The 21159-nt window shown below is 38.1% G+C and overlaps 2 protein-coding genes across 2 annotated transcripts in view; one reads left to right on the top strand and one right to left on the bottom strand.

The window, feature by feature from the left end:
- The window catches only part of kcnq1.2 (potassium voltage-gated channel, KQT-like subfamily, member 1.2), a 164149-nt gene extending 152492 nt beyond the window's left edge, over positions 1-11657 (bottom strand). Inside the window, exons 1-2 of the mRNA XM_006782491.3 lie at positions 11513-11657; positions 8390-9062 (exon numbers count right to left, since the gene is read on the bottom strand). Of these exons, the coding sequence (XP_006782554.2) occupies positions 8390-8883 (494 nt within the window). The 5' untranslated portion in view covers positions 8884-9062; positions 11513-11657. The remainder of the gene's footprint in view (positions 1-8389; positions 9063-11512) is intronic.
- Positions 11658-12789: 1132 nt separating this feature from the next.
- mrps35 (mitochondrial ribosomal protein S35) overlaps positions 12790-21159 on the top strand; it is a 16665-nt gene continuing 8295 nt past the window's right edge. The window contains exons 1-5 of the mRNA XM_006782492.3: positions 12790-13165; positions 14945-14997; positions 15183-15350; positions 20160-20220; positions 20316-20455. Coding sequence (XP_006782555.2) covers positions 13033-13165; positions 14945-14997; positions 15183-15350; positions 20160-20220; positions 20316-20455 — 555 coding nt within the window. The 5' untranslated portion in view covers positions 12790-13032. The remainder of the gene's footprint in view (positions 13166-14944; positions 14998-15182; positions 15351-20159; positions 20221-20315; positions 20456-21159) is intronic.

Raw genomic sequence — 21159 nt, 5'->3', positions numbered from 1 at the left:
ATGAGAACAGAACATCTTCACGTCTATGAAATAATGTGAGCACAGAAACACACTTTTTACACTGTAAACAGACAAAAAGTACGGCCTACTAAGTTATGTCTAAAAACCCTTTGAGTGGGTAATTTGCTTGTAAATCACTGCAGGTTATTCAGTTTCCTTTGTTCAACCATCAGGTTCATCACCACAGTTCAGCACGTCCAGTTTAAGTTGACAGGTAGCAGAAAGCTTGTTCAGTACTACATAATGATGATTATCATGCAAATACTGGTGTTTGTGAAGCACAAATGGTTAAAATTACTGGCTGATGTGAAGCCAACTGAGTATAAAACTATCCCCAGTTCTGTGCCGACCAAAATCTAACCTACGTCTAAACATTTGCATTTCTTCTGAGTGTCCATGCAAAAGGAAAAGCCAGCTTAATCAACAAGCCAAATATTAGCCTTGTATTTGCTTAAGTTGAGCTGCATTTGGTTTGTGTCTCTTCCCTGCTAGGAAGCAATGGCCAGTTCAAGTGTCTATCTATTACAGTCTTGAGCCCTACAAAACTGCAACTAAAAAAAGAAATCTAAGACACGAGTACATAAAAAGCTCTCTATAGTGCAGGAGATAAATGCAGTAATGAGCACTACCTGCCTAGATTTGTTTTGTGCCACACTTGGGTCATCAGCTGGGAGCCCTTTCAATAACAGGTGTTTTGTTACGTTGAATAATTACACCAAACCAGAACTACCTCCCAACCCCCTTTATCTGCAGCCACACACTCACTACTGCCCTCACAATCAAAAAACTAAGCAGGAGTTTTGTGTGGCCAACAACTCTTTGAAACCTAAAAGGGCTCTCTTTGCTACTCATCAAAGCAGCTTATCTCCGCCATCAAACACATCACCAAACATAAGTTCAAAACAGCCAGGCTTCACACAGACATTAATATGCTAATCAAAGCGACTCAGGTAACATTTTTATTCTAACTAGCATGTTCTTTCATAACTCTACAGGGCCACGAGTAGCACAAAAAAAAAACAAAAGCAATTTCACAATCAGGACAAAGATTAGATGTTTATATGCAAAGCTGATAATGGCAATCCAGAAGCACTTTTCAACAAACAACAAACAATAACTGAAGTGATTATAACGAAGCCTTTTAGACATCGACTCACCCTGAGAGGACTAACTAGAGTCAGCCATGTTTTTCTTTAGGCTGCTCCATGCACCAATAGGAAGCCAGAGATCTGAGGCTTGTATTACGGAGCACGATGGGGGCTTGGTGGTAACTTAAAGTTTAGCTCCAGTATCTACATATCAGGGCATAATGAAAAAAATAGTAAATTTTAAATTATATAACATCAGATGAACAACAACATGATATATTATGCTGTGTAATTGTTTATTTAATGAAAATAAAGCCAACGAATGCAAGCAGTGTGTGGAAAACTAACTACACCTCATCAAGTGGTCATTTTTCTGTGTGACTTCATCAATCTCTCTAATCTCTTAAGATCCTACCACAGCATTTCAGTCATGTGGAGGTCTGGACCGACTGGGCCACCTTGGCACTCTTTTCTTTTTCTGCCAATCTGTTGTATTTTGTTGCTGTTCTTGGGATCACTGTCCTTTTGTATGACCTAATTTCAGCAGATGGCCTCATATTTGACTCTAGAATACTTTGTTATACAGAGGAGTTCATGCTTGATTCCATGACTATAGGGTGTTGCTGCAAAACAAGCTCAAATCATCAGCCCCTTCATCACCGTGTTGACAGTTGGTGTTTGTGCTGACAGGCTGTGTTTGGTTTTTTCCAAACGTGGTGCTGTGCATTAAAGACCAGACATCTCAACTTTGGTCTCGTGTGTTCCAGAAGTCTTGTGGTTTATTCACATCCATCTTTGCAAACCTAAGCCGTGCTACCACGTTTTCTCCGAGAGAAAAAAGGCTTTCTCCTGGCAACCCTTCCAAACAAGCTCATTCATTCATTTTTTTCTCCTTGCACTGTCATGAACTTTAACATTTAATATGCTAACTGAGACACGCAGAGTGAGATGTTGCTCTTGTTGTTTTTAAAAGTGGTCATACTTTCTGATGATCAGTTAATCAAATGCATTTGATTAGCAGCACCTGGTAAACTCTTACCCTGGCAACCAACTTACCCACTTAATCCTGTCATATTTAGTTTTCCACACACACGGCTTCTGCATTTTGCTTAGTTTTTGTAAAATAAAAAATGGCATGGTGTAATATGTCATCTTCTTGTTAATCCAAGGTTGCATTTACCTCATTTTAAGAACTGATGAGGACCAGAAACCTTAGAATTAAAAGAGAAATGCCCTCTTTTTTACAATGACACCCTGCGTAAAAGTTCAAACAAGAGATCAATTTGAAAAAGCTGATATTTAAACAGGTAGTTTAGGTTATACTCTAATTTTGTTTGCTGTAATGTTTTAAACTCCCAAATAAGTTTCCAAATTTAAACACTAATTATGCTGTTATGATGATTATGAATGATTGGCAAACTTATGAAAATGTAACCCAATTTCCAGACTAAAGTTTCTCTTTAAATGTCCATATTTCCTAAATCCATGAACCAATCAGGTGTCCACCTATAACATGGGCTCAAGAGTCAATATTGAAGTGAAAATGAAGGGGACAGCCTAAAAGAGGAACACAGGACTACACAGTGGACTATTTAACCTAAAAAGGCAGAAGAATACAGGATGCCGATCACACAGGAGGAAAAACTAAAAAGGAAAAGGAAACACAACAGAAAGCTGGCTTTCACAGTAAAACAGGAAATAACCAAAAGACAAACACTAAACTCAGAAACAAGAAGAGTGAAACTACAAATGATAACAAAGACGGAAAAAGACACTGACAGAAATACAACACAGCATTTTGGCTTGGTTGTTTTGGATTTTATCCGAGGTTGTATTTAGATTGTTTCAAGATGTCCTGATGTCCAGATTATATTTACTACGTCACATTAAATAAACTTTTGATAGAGACTCTGCTTGCTTTTTACCTTCACTGTAGGTGCTTTTTAATGCTTTTTTAGCATCTAAGGTCTGCATTTGCCTGTAACCACAGAGTCTCAGACCAACATCACATCTGTGACTTTAGTGAAAAAACAAAACAACTTAGAGCTAAACAAACATAAATTGCCCTTACCATTCTGCTAGAGAGCACGGTCAGAGAGCCCTCCAAAACCCTCTTTATTAACCCACGTGCCCTCCCCATCCCATCCATGAAAGAGCTTAAGGTGGATTACACCACATCAGCCACCGGCCATAAACACGGATATTCTATCCTGGCTTAGTTATCATCTTGTCCATCAAATACTTGGAAATAGAGAAGAAAAATCTCCTCGTAGGCTGGAGCACAAGATCAATCATAGAGAAATAGTTAGAGAAATAGTTCACATGGCCATGTTATTCATAACCAGTATCATGCACCAGTATACAGTTCAACATTGAGACTTCCTCACTTCTTTTTCACATTTATGCTGCTTATGCTAAACAGATTTTTATGTATTTTTTCTCTTATCTAAACTCGCTATTTTATGTCAACAAAGCCAATTTTTTTTTTTGTTTATTAAAAAGGGAAAAAATACATTTATTATTCAGACACAGACTGACATTTAGCTCAGGTTAGTCAGAAGTGCAGGCAGTGAACAGGAAAACCAGGTAAGTGGGAGAGGGACTTGTTACACTGTAACACCTACCAACAGGCACACTTCAATTCACAAACATTTCTAGAAAATGGCTCCTGAAATTGGCTGACAGCCGACAGATGCCATCCAGCTTAACTGAGCCCGAGAGACTGCCAAACCAATGACCGAAAATACTTAAATCCACGGACGCAATGCTTGTTGCCCCGTGCAAACAAAACTCAGCTATATTCACTGCAAAAAGTGCCTTAAGTCATGAGATAAAAGCTCTGAATAAACTCCCCAGATATTTTATTAGGTATACTTTTTTACTGTTGAGTTGGATCCTGACATCCAAATGCCAGAAACTGACCTGGAGCTTCTCCTCTGACCTCTGACCTATGACATCAACAAGGCAGACCAATCCAATCTGTCCCCTAATGGGTGCCTTTTCTATTGTGTGCCGTTTGCTTTTTTTGTATATATCCCTCCTGTTTGTACATAATTCTTCTGCCTGTATATATTTCTTGCATTTGTTGTTTATTCCTGCTGTCTTTCTATTTATATTTTATTCCCACACATTGGTATGAACCACCCACAATTTGGTTGTACATGTACAATAAAAAGAAAGGGCTATTCTATTCTAAGAGCCACCATATTCAGAGTCACTTTGATTGCCTTTCTTCCCCATTCTGTTACTAGGCTTAAACTTCAGCAGCTCATCTCCACCATGTCTACATGCCTTCATGCACTGATATGTCTTACATGTGGCACTTTAGATATTAACTGTAGATAAATGAAGGAAAAACGTAACTGAACCTTATATAATGTACATTTAGCATCAGAAGCACCCAAAATCAAATCCTTAGCTTCTACACCCATTTCAATTGCAAATGTACACACCCAACAATATATTTACTACAAAACACTGTAACAATGTAACTGCTAAACAAGCCACAGACAAAGACAAACATCTAGGTTTCTAGAACCGTGTGTCATTCCCGCTGAATTAGCCGGATCAGGATGTCTGTGAAGGTTCTCAGTTATCCAGGTCATCGTAGTCAAAGGAGCTTGCAAAGAAAAGCGTCTGGACTTCTTTAAGGTGATCAATGGGTGATCAGATAAATTGACTAAAAATTCCCACCTTGGAGCACAAAGTGGGCTTTCGACATACCACCATCCTGCCTCCGTGTTTAGTTTCATCTCATTGTAGTCCTGTTTGTTTAGAAATAAGCCCCCAAGGCACTTTATCCTTCTTTTGGCTTCCTGTACCACTTGGGCTCAGGAATAACAGTAAAGTTGACCCAGCTTGGACACAGTATAAATAATGTTTACGAGGAGGATAATGTAAAAAAGAATAATAATAATTTTAAATTATATAATTATTTTCCATGTAAGTAGTTATTGTAGTTAGTAAACAATACTGACTGTTAAAAACAAGCCTATGGATATGTTATTTATATATTCCAAAAATATCACTAAACTATTAAAAATCGCATCACTTGATGAGTGAAACATGCCCCTAAAGAATTCCCTGAATACACTGGTGTTTTACAGTAAAATGGACATGAGACATACAGTTCACTCCAGTCTAGCAGTAATCTCTCGTAAGCAGATACAAGAGTTCTCCGCTCTGCCTGCATAGATAGAGGGGAATGTCTGGAAGCTGAGGATTCACTACAGCCATTTCAATAATCTGTCCAGATATAAAAACACACAACAAAAGCCAGTATTTAAGGCAACATCTGGCCCGGTGCTTTTTTCAAGAGGATAAACAGCTGCAATTCTTCCTCCACCGCAAACTGGTTGGGTTTCGTAAAGCTATTTTTAATCATACGCCAACATTTTTAACACACACATAGGTAGTTAAAAATAAAACCTGGCTTTGATAATAAGTTGATGTTATTTACTTCCACCGTTTCAAGTTCAACTTTTTTTTTGTCCAGGTATGTTTGAAAGAAACTGATGGATAAACTCGACTGATAAAAGGACCAAGAGGTATCCAGCTTGGAGTCCGAGAAGGGCATTTAGAAATCATGAGGATATACAACATGTTTATTCCCTCTGGTTATGTAAAAGACTCAGAGGGCGTGGCCCAAACATGGAGTGGATCATTGCCCCAGGTTCTCTGTACACTGGTGAGTATGTATTGCATAAGACTCTTTTCGGACACATGTCCACGTATGCTGTCCGGGGTCCAAAGGATTTCTGCCCACTTTGACTAACTCGGCATCATTAGTGTGGCATGTGCCTGCTTGTGTTCCTGTCAGTGTGCTGGGGCCACATTAAATATAACTGTTTATATATTTCATCTAATTATCTATTGATTATGTGAATGTGAATAATTCATAGATTTCTGTAATGTAAAGTTTGTATGACCGAAGTTTACATAGGGCACCTGGAGTTATTATTATTTAATTTTGGCAATAAATTAAAGAAATAAAATCTCATCTATTAGGGCCCATTTTAAATTTCTCTTTAGCTGTGGTAATGTGAAGCCCACAAGTTAAAATCCAGGTAGAGCTCATTTTTTGATCTGTGTTCAGACAAATGCTTTGTGCTACTGTAATAGACCAAATATCCCTATAAAGCTCACCTTCGCTTCTTTTTAAAACTTTCATTTAAGGATTGCTTGTAAAATGGGTTAAAGTCCTTCAAATAAAAAACTATACCTGTTGATCCAAAATCTTGAAGTATTTTTCATAAATGAATAAGCAAAATAAGTCCCTCAAAGTAATGCTTGCGTAGTCCCTTCACCATACTTTCCCTGTGCACATGAAAGACAGAAAGTACAGTACAGGTACAAGTTGTTCTGCTAAACAGAAGGGGATACAGCACTGGCTCAGGAGACAAACTAACACTGCTTAATGTGTAAATTAAAAGACCTGGAACACAGAATTCTGTGTTGTTCCAGCGAGAAAGAGGAAATTCACAGTACGGATTTAAAACGTGAGACAAGGTGGACAATCACCTGGTCATAAGCAAAGCATTTGGAGGTGCCAACACTTATTAGATGCTTTCATTACACGTATAGTAACACAAACACCTGTCGTCAACTTAAATGACATTACCAACACTTCAGCTCAGGTAACGCTATCTTTGCTTCACTTGTCTCTTCTTACATAATAATGGAAAAACGGCCCTTCTGAACACGTGATTTCAAGACCATCCCTGGTATACTGCAATATCACATCTATAAACGGTCACAAAAATAACTAATATATTCCAGATATTATGAGATTGCTTTTTTTGTTTGATTGTTTGTTTTTAGATATGGATTTACCAGCATTTTATTCTGCAGTCCACCCAAATTTCAGCATCTGCACATGTGCCGATTCGCTGGAAATGTCCCTGACCGTTGCACAATAAAGGCAGTGATGAATTAACTAACTAGCTGCATTGTGCGTGTGCTGTTTGTGTGTATGTCATCTTGATGTAGAGCAGGGCTTTTCAAGCTGACCTATTAGTGCTGTCATGAGTGCTGGATGAGGTCCTTTGTATCGTTGCTTTCCCCTGCCAAATCCGAGAAAAGGGACGAGGGATTGAATGGCCGCCGGCTATAGTCTTCGACACATAAGAGTTACTTAAAGGAGCGTCAGTGAGGATCGGTTAGAAGGGTTTAATATTGAATGAAGAGCAGTCTCGGGTTCACTGTCACTGTTTGAACTTTAGAGCCTCAATTAAGGACGATCAGCAATGCAAACAGAGTCTTTGCACTGTTTCCACTTATCTGTGACCGACAAAACTAATGAGACAGACTAATTCTACTTCTCTTCAAGCACAGCTTTACAGAGGCAGGTGAACAGTAGTGTAGTAAGCTATATATTATATTATATATTATATTATAATCTTATTTGAAATCGACATCAAGCCCAAATGCTGTCATCTCCGCAGACAATTTAAAACCACTCATCAGAATTAAGGTAAAGGAGAAAACATCTTTGAAATACAGAGACTTTGAATTCTATTCTATTCTATTCAATCTATGGACTTGGTGTGTGATGTGATGCCGGGCTCCTGAATAAATTTGAGTTCCACAGTTTCTAATCTTACCACTTCTGTTTTAAGTAAGCTAACTGCAGATTTTTATTTTCTTGTGACAGCTGAATAAGTGGAAGAAAATCGATGGATGAAGCTTTATTATAATATTTCAATTACTATTCAAAGGAATTCATTTTATTTTCTAGAGTACCTGACATGGGTCAGACAAAACATGCTTATGCAGCACAGCATAAAAAACTGCTTTTATGGATGAGTTCATTTCATCTGTTGACAAAACAAAGAGCAGAAAAGACCTGGCAACTCAGAACCAGACGTGCGATTAGCCAGATCACATTGACCTGATTCTGCTGGGCTTTCTTAAAACAACCACCGACACACAGCAGGCCTAAAGACACTGCTCCTCCTGCTACCGGGAACCAGAGCCTATAACTGGAAGAAAAAGCGCTAGATGTAATTAACAAGAGAGTGTCTGGAGCTAATGAAATGACACCAGAGTCTGTTTCGTGAATCTTCTAACACTTTCTGTGAAAGTTTGTACATCGTCACCCAGGTAATTTTCATGGGAGCCTATTCTTACTTAACTAGACTTTATTTTTAACCTTATTCACGTGGATTGAGATTTTGAGCACTCCCAACTCTCTCAGATTACCAACTGTACCTAACACAAGCTCATCGTCTTCTGCAATCGACTCACTTCGCCTGTGAAGTGTGGACTTAAATCAGTGTGCACAGAAACTGACAGGTACTCACACAAGGAAGTGGTAGAGGAAGCACTTCAATCCAGCAGGCCTCTCTAGGAAGTTGTAAATATCCCCCTGCATGCTAGTCTTGATGTAAGGGCTGTGGAATTCCTTTTGATGATGACGCAGCCAGCTTGAACGAGGGAGAGGTGGCGGGATGGCGGTGAGAGAGGGCTGGCTCTGTAAAATCTGCAGGGCCGGGTCTTTTGTGTCTTCAGGCGGACAGCAGGGAATGCCTGATCCATTATTCACCGCCGCGGGCTCCGGTTCCAGTGAAACAGGAGAGTAGTGGCTCCTGTCAGGTGCAGGGGACCTGAGGGCAGTGCTGCTGGTAGCCGCGCAGGTGGGAGGCGCGAGGCCAACGTCCATCTCCTGGTCCAGGCTGATGCTGGTGCTGGTGCATCCGTTTGGGCTGCAACTTATGAAGGAGCTCCCCAGCCTGCTGCCACAGTCACGCTGCACCCGGCACGTCGCGTGAAAGGAGCGTGTCCGTCTTTCCCCCATGTTGCCCCGCGGGATGGTCCAGTTCAAAGAAGAGGGCCAAAGGGGAATGAAAAGCCTTGGGAAATCCTGATTGTTCTAGCGAAAGGAATAGGGCAGCCAAATTAAAAAACTAGCCAGGCATGGCTAGCTACCTGCTGCTGAGAAGAGTTCTCTTTGCTGGGCTGCAACTGTGTCCATACCTGCAGCAGAAGATGTTACATTAGTCTGAGAGAAAGCCTTATTATAACACTTGTTATTTTAGTGTCGAAAGACAAAATGATAATTGGATGCTGGAAAGGAGAGATACTCTTATAAAAAGCCCTTTTTTGTATTATATCACAAAAATGATTAAACGATTGACATTGACAGCAAAAACCAAAACATGCTGACTCTAAAAATATTAACAGATTAGAATCTGACAAATACTAAATGTGGTTCCCTTTAGCCTGTTGCTTTTGAACTGTGACCATATGCGGATCAGGGATGTTTGTGCTTAGGGCACTGATGCTGATTAAAGCTTTTCATTGTGTAACTCTAATTGCCCTAGTTTTTGCTCTAAGATGCACCTTCAGAAGGTATAGCGTCATTGCTATTGCTAGTTTTTTTTCTTTTGTTTGAGACAGAAAGAAAATGAAAGTAAAGAATTCCCAGCAATATTCCTTTTGGCTCTCTCCGCTGCTTAGACCGCTGTGCTGTGACTTGTAATCTGTGAGCATTATGAAAGTGTAACAGGCACATAATATTCCCAAGACCCGAGCGCACACTAGTTAATGTGGGAGTGACAGGTCAACACACTAGTCCATTTCCACCAGCTCTTTCTGATGGAGATTTTCTACTGTAAAAAAAAAAAAAACAGCATCCTGTTAAGAGTATCGCTGATGGGTGTCACAACCTCTCTCCTCTTCCATCTGGAAGGCAATGCAGATGCGCGGTGTGCACTCTGTTACAGTTCAGTTTAAATTCAGAGAAAAAAAATGCACTGTGTTTAGCAGCCAGTGACGGCATTTAAGCTTCTGCTGTCACAATGTCACCTTCAGCGCTGGTTACACAAAGTGTGTCACACCGCAAACGTTTAATCAACGTGCAACCGCCCACAAATTAGACCGATTAAAGCGCTGGGTGGCTGCAACCACGTGAATGATTATTTTTGCGGTTTCTTTCTCCAACTTGTTTCTTGTGTAGTCAGATCAAGGTTAAAGTTGTCATCTGTATTGTTTTATCATATATACATAATTATTTAAATTATACTTCTCTACTTTATATATTGTACTTTTTTTTTGCACAGTATTATTATAATTAGGTTATGGTGCATCTATTTATTTTTGCCTTGTCCAATCTCCTGCTGTAGCAATGTGAATTTCTCACCTCTGGGACTAATAAAGAATATCTTATCTTAAAAAAAAGAGCCCTTCTAACATAAAACTAATTTATGCTAAATAACTCTTCGTAATGACTCTTCATTAGAGGTTGGTGGATGTTCCAAATATTGACAGTATTGATACAGATGTGTATTGTTATCAGATTGATACTATTGTAATAGAATTAATACCAAAGTGCTTTAGAGGCAGGCATTTTTATATTCCAGGTCTCCAAAAAAACTCAGTTTCAAAATACCTGAAAAGCTCAAAAAGGTGTTTTCTTGTACTAACTAATAATTTTGGAAAGTAATTTACTCATTTAAAGGTCATTAAAATGTGTTCAGAATTTGAGGATGATCCATCTCATAAATCATGCTCTCCCCTAAATAAGCTGCCTTTTTTAGAGTATAGATACTGGTATTGGCAATACTGTCCCTGTATTTACTTGGTATCACACCGATACCAGAATTTGCAGTATTTACAGCACTACTCTTCATCACTTTAGACCAGCACATGTTGATGTAAGCATTATGGAAGTCACTGATTACAGATCTTTTAACTCTACACAAGAAGGATCTACAGGACAGTTAGTAAGCTGTGCTGTCCATGTCACAAACAACAACCACCTGTGTGTGCATGGGGGCAAACAACCTAATTCTGGCAAGCCGACAACTTTCCACCTGACCAAATCAAAGCCTCTGCTTGCTATCATATGTACAATTAATGAATGCATAAACAGCGGGTAGGCGATATAGTGTCTTCTCTGGAAAGATACTCAACAAGGCGGTGTGATAGATGACCGGATGTTACCTAAAAGGATCGGAAAACAGAAAGATCTAATTGGAGGCAACGAGCCCCGTCCATATCTGTCCTCGGCTACGGTGGAAGTGATGACAGGAGCCACATGTCTCCCTTTAGATAGAGTTTCTACCTTTAAAAAATGGAAACCACACAGTCATGAGGCACACAATGAACTGCCAGACATGCATAGGCTGCTGTGGGACTCTACGGTTACAGAGTATTATGTGACTTTCCGTTAAACTGAACCGACCCATGTGGGTGGGCAGGTGGGGGCATATAACAAATCAAAAGATAGCGTGTGGGCTTTTAAACATAAAACGCCTCACACTACCTAAAAACCTCCAACCCCCCGCCCATCTGTTAAACATTACTCCTGAAAGCAGCATAAGCGAGTAAATTCTGTTTAAATGAAAGTGCTGTCTCCATCACTTAACACTACACAAACACTGCTGTCCTAAACAACAACGTGAGAATATTGCGTTAGACCTTACCTTTAACTTACACACCACGACTCAAGTTGTTTTCGGGGCACCAAGTTCCTCTTTTTCTGCTTTGTGTCACAGCAAGTTCCAGGTACTCGCTTCCTTCAGGTAGAAATGATGCTCCAGCGCTCAAACACATAAGGAACGCCGCAAACACCGGGACGCCACAGTTCTTTAAGCGGCTGCAGTCTGCAGGACTTGTCCCTTTGAAGAGCATCGTCGCTTCTGACAGGACACGCGATGCCTTTACGGGCGAGAGGAAATCTTAAAATATAATTAAAATATAGGACATATACCAGATTTATCGTTTTTGTAATAAGTTCTCTAACAACCAAGTGACAGTTATAACTTTGTTCTTGTTGTTGTTGTGTTAATCCAATCAATATTTCTTCAGTCACGAGTAAAATAATAGCGATGGCAAACAATCGATCACGTGCTGTCTATATCGAAAGTCACGCCCTCAAATATATTCTGATGCCGAAATAACAAACGCTCAGTTTTCAGTCACATTTTGATTTTACGAACATACCAGGTTATTTCATAAATGAACTGCTTGTTCAGGTGTGCTGGGGGTAATATTCAAAGCATATTTTAATGTTGTGAAAGGGTAATGTATTTTATTAGCATATTGTTACAATTAACCACCGTCACATGTTGTTTTTTCCAATTAAAAAAGAAGAATAAGCAAATCTAGTTATGGCAATGAAGAGAACAACCAAGAGAATTAGTTTTTACTCAGAGGCACCAGAACAGGTTCATGAAGTCATAAACTTTACTACATATTTTGAATGTGACGGCATCACAAAGTGAGGAATATGACGAAATTAGTTGCCCTTTAATCGTCATTTGAGTTAGAATAAACATTTATTAATACCTCATTAAATTAAATACAAATTAGACTTTTAATTATTTTATTTATTTAGATATTACTATAGTATTGTATTCTCCATTATTTTAATTTAAAACGAAGCAAAGATAAATTATAAATCAATACTTTTAAATGAATTATTAATCAGTTAATAAATACTTAAAAACGATTTCACAAAAAAATGAATAAAAAAGGAATTTCAGAAACCATTTTCAAATTCCAAATTCATAAAACAGATTTCAAAATCTTTTTTAAAATACAGTCTTCCACACTTCCAATCCGTTAAGATATTAAGATGTTTAACACTTTCATCTTTTTGTTGTTGTTGTTTATTTGTTTGCTTTGCAACTTTCTAATTAATATTTTCAAACGGTCTTTGAACGCACCCTATGTTTCAAAAAGCAGCAGTTGGCAGAGTCCTCTCACTTGACTCACAAAGAAACAGGAGTACCTCCATTAACATTGTAGTAGTATCTTATTATGACTGCTTTCTTAAAGTATCACCTACCAGATAAACCAGTGTTTACGACACGCGGTGAGCCGTTTCACACTTGTGCTTATCTAAACGCTTAACTGCGCCTGTGCTGTTCCGAGCTGAGTAAAAAGCTTCGCAATCGGGTTAAACCGTCCCTCGCCGGCTTCCGTAGTTCACTGAGAAAACATGGCTTCACGTACAAGCAAGATATTTCTGTCCCTAGGTCGAATAAATATCCCTCTCCTTGGATTCAATAAATCATCCGGTAAAGTCAAATATGCAACGGCTCTGTCTATAAATTCTTCTTCTGGAAATAAAGGTGAGTTTCACTGTCACTATAAGGGAATTTATGCCAATTCAAAACCATAGCTGCAAGCTAAGCTAACTGCATGAAGTGCTGTTATTAACAAGAGTAGCTATAGCACCTCCTGTGTAGACTTCTGCAGCATCCAAACTTAGGTGACTAGTTACACGAAAAGCGGATTTGTCTGGTGACCATGTCTAGGTTGTTGAAAGTCTTTGATGTCCTTTTGAGCTTCCTATATCTGTTTTTGCTTCACCATGTGTCACTACCTGGGCTGTCAGTGACCACACTGCTCATCAGAATCCACCGAAAGATAGACACTTGCTGTAAATTATGGCAGATCGTCATTACAAGAAAAAAACTCTCCATTGCTCTCGCAAAAAGAGGTGTAGGCACAGTAGCAGCAGAAGTACAAAGACAGATACTGTAGACGGTCTGTGAACGAACCCTAGTTATACAGATTAAAATAACATCCTGGATATTTCGACCCTACTACGCCTGATCAGGAGGCTCGTTTATCCAATTTTTCATTCCACTCCTGAGAAAAGAGAGTAAATGCCAAGGTTAGTTAACTAAAACCAAAAAGTAAATTTGAAAAGAACGTTTCAATTAACCAAAATCAAATTAACCAAAATAAAAGTAAAAACTAGATTCTATATTTGTTTATATAGCTCCATCTGTCAACAATGGTTTCACCAAGGTGTTTTATATTGCAAGGCAAAGACCTTACAATTAATAGAGAGAGAATTCAACAATCAGGCAAGCTGCTTTGCAAGAGTGGGAAGAAAGAACTCCCTTTTAACAGGAAGAGTAGACGCAGGCTAAGGGAGTGGCAGCCACCTGCTATGATACATTGTGGGGCTAAGGGGAAAGAAGAGATAAAATAATAGTGAAAGTAGCAGCAAAAGATGGTCCTAAACTTTAATTACCTCTGCCAAGGAGGATATGTTTTTCGTAGCGTTTGCATGGCAGTCTGTCTGTAAACACGATAGTTCGAAAGGTTTTGAATGAATTTTGATAAAACTTTGTAGGTGTGTAGAGCAGAGACATGTTAATCCACCAATGTCTTCAAGGTCAACTTAATGATTTGTTGATCAAAAATGGAGAAAAAGCCTTATAATGCAAAAACTGAATCTTACAAGTGTGGTATGTGTTGTCAATGTATAGCAAGTGCTGTATAAAGATTTTAACAAATTGTCACATTTGAGCTCTGACCTCTTCTTCAAGGTAGATTGTTTTGAAGGTTCGTGTGATAATAGTGCTATATATAGCTATTTAAAATGACAGCTTTTCAGACTGATGAGAACATGTTGGCATGGGATACTTTTTCAGTATAGTTTACTCATTTTGTTTTTATTTTGTTATGTTCATTATAATAACAAGTTATATTCAAGTACATCATTTACATACATATAGAGTGATAATAAGAATAATCTTTAGGTGTTTAACTCAGTCAAACACCTTTTTCATTTGATATTCATTACTTAACAATTAAATGAATGCTACACATTTACTTTATCCATATAAGAAATACATATACTAAATTTATTTAAAAGCAAAGTTAACTGATTTCTTGGTTTACAGTGGTTTATTTATCTGTGCATTGACAAACTGAATTAAGAGCAAAAAAGCAAAAATGAAACAAAGGTCCTGCATACAATACACAACCTACTGTTTGTTAAGGGTGTGTGATCACAGATAAAGCTGCTAGATGTAGTCTGATGGTTAACAATGTTGTGATATTTACTCTGAGTGTTTTCATAACAATAAAATGTATATGATACTTTATTTTAGGCCTCCCAGACAGAGGTGGTAGAGGATCCTTTGTTCGAAGGCCCAGAAGAGAAGTGAGTGTGCAGCTTTTATCAAAACTGAGTGTAAAACAATGGATGCACTTTGAATGATACGATAAAAAGTTGCCATTGTGGCTATACAACAACCACCACAAAAAAACAATACATAAAGACACACACACACACAGGCATAATTTTTTTTCCTCATGGTTTCCTTTGCACTCTGTGTGGGGTTAAAGGCAGGGGAGCCCAGGACAGGAAAGATGCCAGTGGATCAGGACTGGACTGCAGTTTATCCAGCGGCAGCACCCTTCAGGCCAGGATCCATCCCCCTCCCTGTGAGGATGGGGTACCCTGTGAAGGGGGGCATTCCTCCAGAGAAGAAAGGCAATTTGGAGCTAATCAAGGTCAGACCTCATTACTTCCAGCATGCACACAGAGGGCCTAAAGAAAACAACATTTTCTCCTCAGATAAAGTGATAAATATGCACAAAGTATGATTTAATCTGATAAAGAATGACAGGACAAATGGTTTTGTGATGAACTGAATGATTATTTACACAACATTTAGCCGCACACGTTTGACTCTGGGCTGTATCTGGATGTATTCTCTTTGTTTATCTTTGATGGTTTGAGTTAATTGAAGCTGGTGAGTGCTCCTGCAGTTCCAGTTGAGCCCTTTTTGCTCTCCTGCATGGCTTTAGTCGCTGTATCTCTGTGCCCGGATTACTGAGCTGCTATGTCCAGACACCAGCTGCTCCATCTGGACTCAAGCCACTTGCAGATCCGCTAGTTTCACCCATCACAGCTGGATATCGGCAGCATAACAATATTGATTTCCTTCTCTCAGCTCATCATGAGGAGCTAAACTGCTGTTTGTCCCTTGGTTACGCTTGGTGATTTTTTTTTTCTTTTTTAATTATAAGTCATAGATGGGTTTTTGTGTAATCGTTTGCCACGACTGTGAACCATAAGTTTACTTTGGTGTCAGTATAGGATATTTTATATAATTGTTTGTCTTATGTAATATCCTTCACTCAAAAGGATCAAGTGGATTTTGTTTTTCACTTTGTTTACATGCCCTTTAAAAGCAGCGTTCTGAACAATTCAGTGCGGAATGTTTTTATCTAGAGCATTATAATGATTCTGTGTTTGAAATGTGTCACTTCTATTTTCTGGGATGTAGATATTTCTGTAACTGCTGTCCAACATTTTGGCCCATTGATATATTATATATATATATTATAGACCTTACAGTTTCCAGCATTTACATTGGATAGCATCTGTATGTTTGTGTTTTACTTTATGAATGAAAAGATGAGCAATCCATTTTTAGGGGCATTAAGAAACTCAACCTTTTTATATAATTTGCCCATATTTAAAGCCTTAAACCATATTTGGTTTGCTTATCTTTCAGATCCAGACCTTTTATCTTGAAAGGTCGGGTTCAACAAACTTATTCTAATATACAATTTATGGATCCTCTTAATATGATTTGTACAATAAGATTATTTTTGTTTTTTCCAAGCTTTTATTTCCACCATTACTATTAATGCAGATCTGAAAATGTGCAAGTAGATCATAATAGCAAAAACATGAATATGTGAAGGATGGGCAAAAAGTTCCACCAATAAAATTTTAAAAACAGAAGATATCTGTGTTTAGGGTTAATACAGTGATGTAGTGGTTAGCACTGTCACATCTGTTTAAAATCTGTTCTGGTACTCAAACATCCTCCATTAATTAAATCAGAACAAACACTTAACACCTCCAACAGGGGTTAAGGGTGAAGATGGTTTTAACTCTGTTTTGATGTATTCTATTCAAAAGAATGGAATTTAGAGGGCCTTTGTTTATCATCACTTTAGTGGCCTCCCTCTAAAGTGTTGTGGTGGATCAGTGAGCATAATGATGTGTTTTCAGTAGTAGAAAAGGGTATAAATCATCCATCCAGCCGTCATCTTCAGCTTATCTAATTCAGCGTCGCAAAGGAGCTGGAACTTGTCCCAGCTGTCATAGGGCAGGGGGTGGGTTACATCCTGGACAGGCAGACAGTGGACAGGCAGACTGATACCGATATTTGATGATTTAAAAATTCCAATATTCTAATATATTGGCCGATATTTTTTTTCCTTTGTTTCAAACGCACAAAGGATATATATAGCTAGTCATAACGTTTGTTTAATATATTATATTGCATAGATATATATATATATATAATTCATCTCTAGATAACATAACGATGCAGTTTAAAAACAGGGAAGTTACAGAGTGCCCCCTAATGGACAAACTATGACACATCAACATTTATTCCCACCTCTGCTTTTACTTTTTAAATTTTCATTTTTGGCCATTGTAAATGCCGATACCAATTTATTGTGTGCATGTACTTGTACTGTGGGAGGACGATCAAATACCAGGAGAGAACTCCACAGGTGCAGGTAGAATATGGAAACTCCACACAGTGAGGCTCCGCTTTTATTTTTATTTTTTTAATTTAAGTTATCTTTTGTGTCTGGCATTTGTTAACGAGTTATATTTGATTGAAATCGACTCTCACTGCCCCTGTCAGTTCAGTTGGTGGTCCCTGATTCCTCAGTTCAAAAAATAAGTTATAATAAATGTGGATGACTTGATTTATTGGCCAAACATTGGTGTTAGCTGATATTCTTTTTGTTCATTGTCACTGGCCCGTCTGTGTTTCATGTGATCTTCACTAATGGAAGCAGCTAATGCTTATCTGTGATGCTGAATTCATTTTGTAGCTCTTACATCTGGGACAAATTTGAAGGCTTGTGTTCATTTACAGATAGATGGTGGTTAAAGTGCCTCAAAACGGTTCTTACTCATTCGCAATAAAGATTTCTTTAATCTTTCAAACAAATATGGGAATGCCTAATAAAACATAAACAAAGTAAACCAAGAAAAATCACCTTTTTTAAACATCTGTACCAACTCAGTGGTTTAAAATCGAAGCATCTGGCTTTTCTTGTTACCGTGTTTATGTTTTATCAGTAAACTGCCTTCAACTGCATCTTTCAGCTTTTTGTTGACGTTCTAACTTCTTAACACATACTTTCTGGCGCCCCACTTGCTTGCAAATCAGCTGATACAACCCCAGAGATTTGCTTTTGAACAGTCACGTGAAATGGGTGATGTTTATGTCTGAATATAATTTAAGCTCTGTTGGAAAGGTCATGAACTGTTTGTCATTAAGGAGAAACGCAACAAATCTTTACTGCTTAGTGTTTTCCTATATCCCTGTGCCATCGCTGTTCTATAGATGAACGATAGTTTGGACGAAGATTGTATCATGCAGATCATACTCAGCTGTTCTAAGGAGCTCAGCCTTGGCAGTAAAGAAATCTGTTCTAGTATGTGTGCAAATATAATATGACATACTAGGGCTGTTCGATATAACGAAATACATCGGATGACGATATAAAAACGTCTATTGTTTCATTTTACGCAATCGTTTGTTTTGTGAGGTTGCAAAATAAACTGTTTACGGCAATATTTTTTCATCGTTTTGATGGTCACTGTAGTGGCTTTATTAATTTCTTAAAGTTCTCTCTTTCTCTTATATTTAATATAACCACACTACGGACGGACAAGCGCCTGTTTTTATGCGTTGTCGTTAGCAACAACGACGGTAAGACCGTCACGTTTCCGCTTGTTTATTTTCCACATAAACCTTTCACAATAAAGCTCAAGATCCTGTTGAGACTTTTCAAAATAAACTGAATCACGTGAAACAGTATGTAGTGCGTTTACGGATGAGAAGCAAAAAAAGAGAATTTACAGAAAATGTTACATTTTTGTGATTTATATCGCTATTGGGACGATAGATGTCTTATATCGGGATATGAGATTTTGGTCATATAGCACAGCCCTGTGACATACAGTGCTGTGATAAAATATGTGCCCCTTCCTGTTTTCTTTGTTTTTTGCGAATTTGTCACACTTGCATGTTTCAGATCATCCAATAAATTTGAATATTAGAAAACCACAACAAATATAAAATTAATGTTTTTAAATGATGATTTCATTAAGGGTAAAAAGTTACCAAAAAGGTAAGTACCTCCTAAACCCAATAACTGGATACGCCACCTTTAGAATCAAGATCTATAAGCGTTTGTGATAACTGGTCATTTCACAATGCCATAAATTCAGCCACATTGGAGAGTTCTCAAGGATGAACAGCCTGTTTAAGGTTATGCCAAAGCATCTCTATCAGATTTAAGCCTAGACTTTGACTGGGCCACCTCAAACCTTCATTTCATTTATGTTTTTTTTACAATTCAGAGATGGACTCACTGGTATGTTCTTGGCTTGTTATTCTGCTGCATAGCCTCAGGGAACAAACTGAAGGCCAGACACACTCCTTCATGATTTTCTGGTAGAGAGCAGAATTCATGATTCCATCAATTTCAATAAGACGTCCAGGTTCTGATGTAGCAAAACAGCCACACATCATCACAATACCACCACCATGCTTGACAGTTGGTCTGATGTTCTTTTAATGAAGTGCTGTGTTAGTTTTATGCCAGATGTAACAGGACTCGAAGCTTCTAAAAAGTTCCACCTGTGTATTGTCATTCTACAGAATATTTTCCCAAAAGTCCTTTGGGTTCATGGAGATGTTTTGTTTTTTTCAGCAGATGAGACCAGGGTTTGTGTTCTTTTTGGTCAGCTGTGGTTTTCACCTTGTAACTCATTTTTTGGTCTCTTTCTTATTGTTGAATCATGAACACTGACCTTAACTGAACCAAGTGAGAACTGTAGTTCTTTAAGTCTTGTTCTGGGTTATTTTGTGACCCCCTGGATGAGTCGTTGATGGACTCTTGGACGTGTTTATAGGCCAGTCACTCTTGGGTTATTCTCCATTTGTGGATGACGTTAACTGTGGTTTGTTTTATTTTTATTATTATTATTATTTTTAGCTTACTTCACTTTGTCAGAAAGGTTCTGTTCAAGTTAACCCAACTTACCCAAACCCAAATTTAAAAACGATATTTTGTATTTACTCTGGTTATCTTTGACTAATATTGTTTGATCTCAAGCATGTATGTGTGGCAAATATGCAAAAGAACAAAGAAATCAGGTAGTGGGCCAATACCTTTCACAGTTTGTAGACTTGCTGATTTAACAGTTTGCCAAGAGAGTGAAATCAAGAGAGGGAAAGTTTGTCACGTTTCTCTTTTTCTCTGTTTCAGATACCAAACTTTCTACATTTGACACCAGCAGCCATTAAGAAACACTGTGAAGCTCTGAAACGTAAGTTCATATTTTACTTATTTAGTTAGAGAAAAGCAGTTTCTTTCTTTCATTATTGTTCAGCAGCACATTTAAATGCCTTTCTGTGCTATCAGCTTTCTGTACAGAGTGGCCCTCTGCCTTGGAGACTGATACCAAGTGTGATGAGCATTTCCCCATTAAATTAGAGAGCAAAGAGTATGTGTCCGCTGGCCCTTCTCTCAGAAACCCTTCAGCTCGTATCGTCCATCTCAGAGTGAGTTTTGCCATTTTTACTTGATGCTGACTTTAACTGGGTTTTGTTAATGTACAGGTGATCAAAAACCTCACATGTAAAATGAGATTAAAGATTTACAGGGATACATAATCACCAGCTGACATCGTGTCTGTCTGACTTCCTAGAAAGATCTTCATCGTCTAGTGACCTAAAATCTGCAAAATGATGCTATCGAGTCAGAGAGATTAGTCTTTGGTCATTACTTCATATTTCCTGTGCCAAGGCTCTGTTAATATTCTTGTTAATTGTTATGGGGTTTTTTGGCAACTTTTTAGTTTTCAATGAAAAAAGTAACAACATTTTTTTTTTTTTTTAATATTTGCTGGGACATTTTAATATTCTTTTTAATCCCCTCCCAAAACTAATCCATCAATATGCAATCCTGCCCTATGAGCAGGACCATACATGGAAATGCACGTCTCTTTAACTTAACTGCAAGAATCAATCAAATAAATGTAATAAATAATGCCCTCTTAATTGTGAAGTTACTGGGCCTGTGTTCTATTTTACAGGGTGATGTTAAGGGTAGAGAAGAGAAAAACACAATGTCCTTCAGCTGAACCTTGACAAACAAAGCTGTTGTTTCCTTGTCCTATTCTATCACACTGCCTGTAGTCATTTTAACTCCAAAAAGTCCCAAAGAAATCCTGCTTTGCATCACAAACTTCCATTTACAAATGTGC

The sequence above is a fragment of the Neolamprologus brichardi genome, chromosome 7, assembly GCF_056152115.1.
Source record: "Neolamprologus brichardi isolate AB-2024 chromosome 7, ASM5615211v1, whole genome shotgun sequence".
Lineage (NCBI taxonomy): Eukaryota > Metazoa > Chordata > Actinopteri > Cichliformes > Cichlidae > Neolamprologus > Neolamprologus brichardi.
Note: the sequence above shows the minus strand (reverse complement) of the source record. Positions and strands in the feature narration are given on the sequence as shown.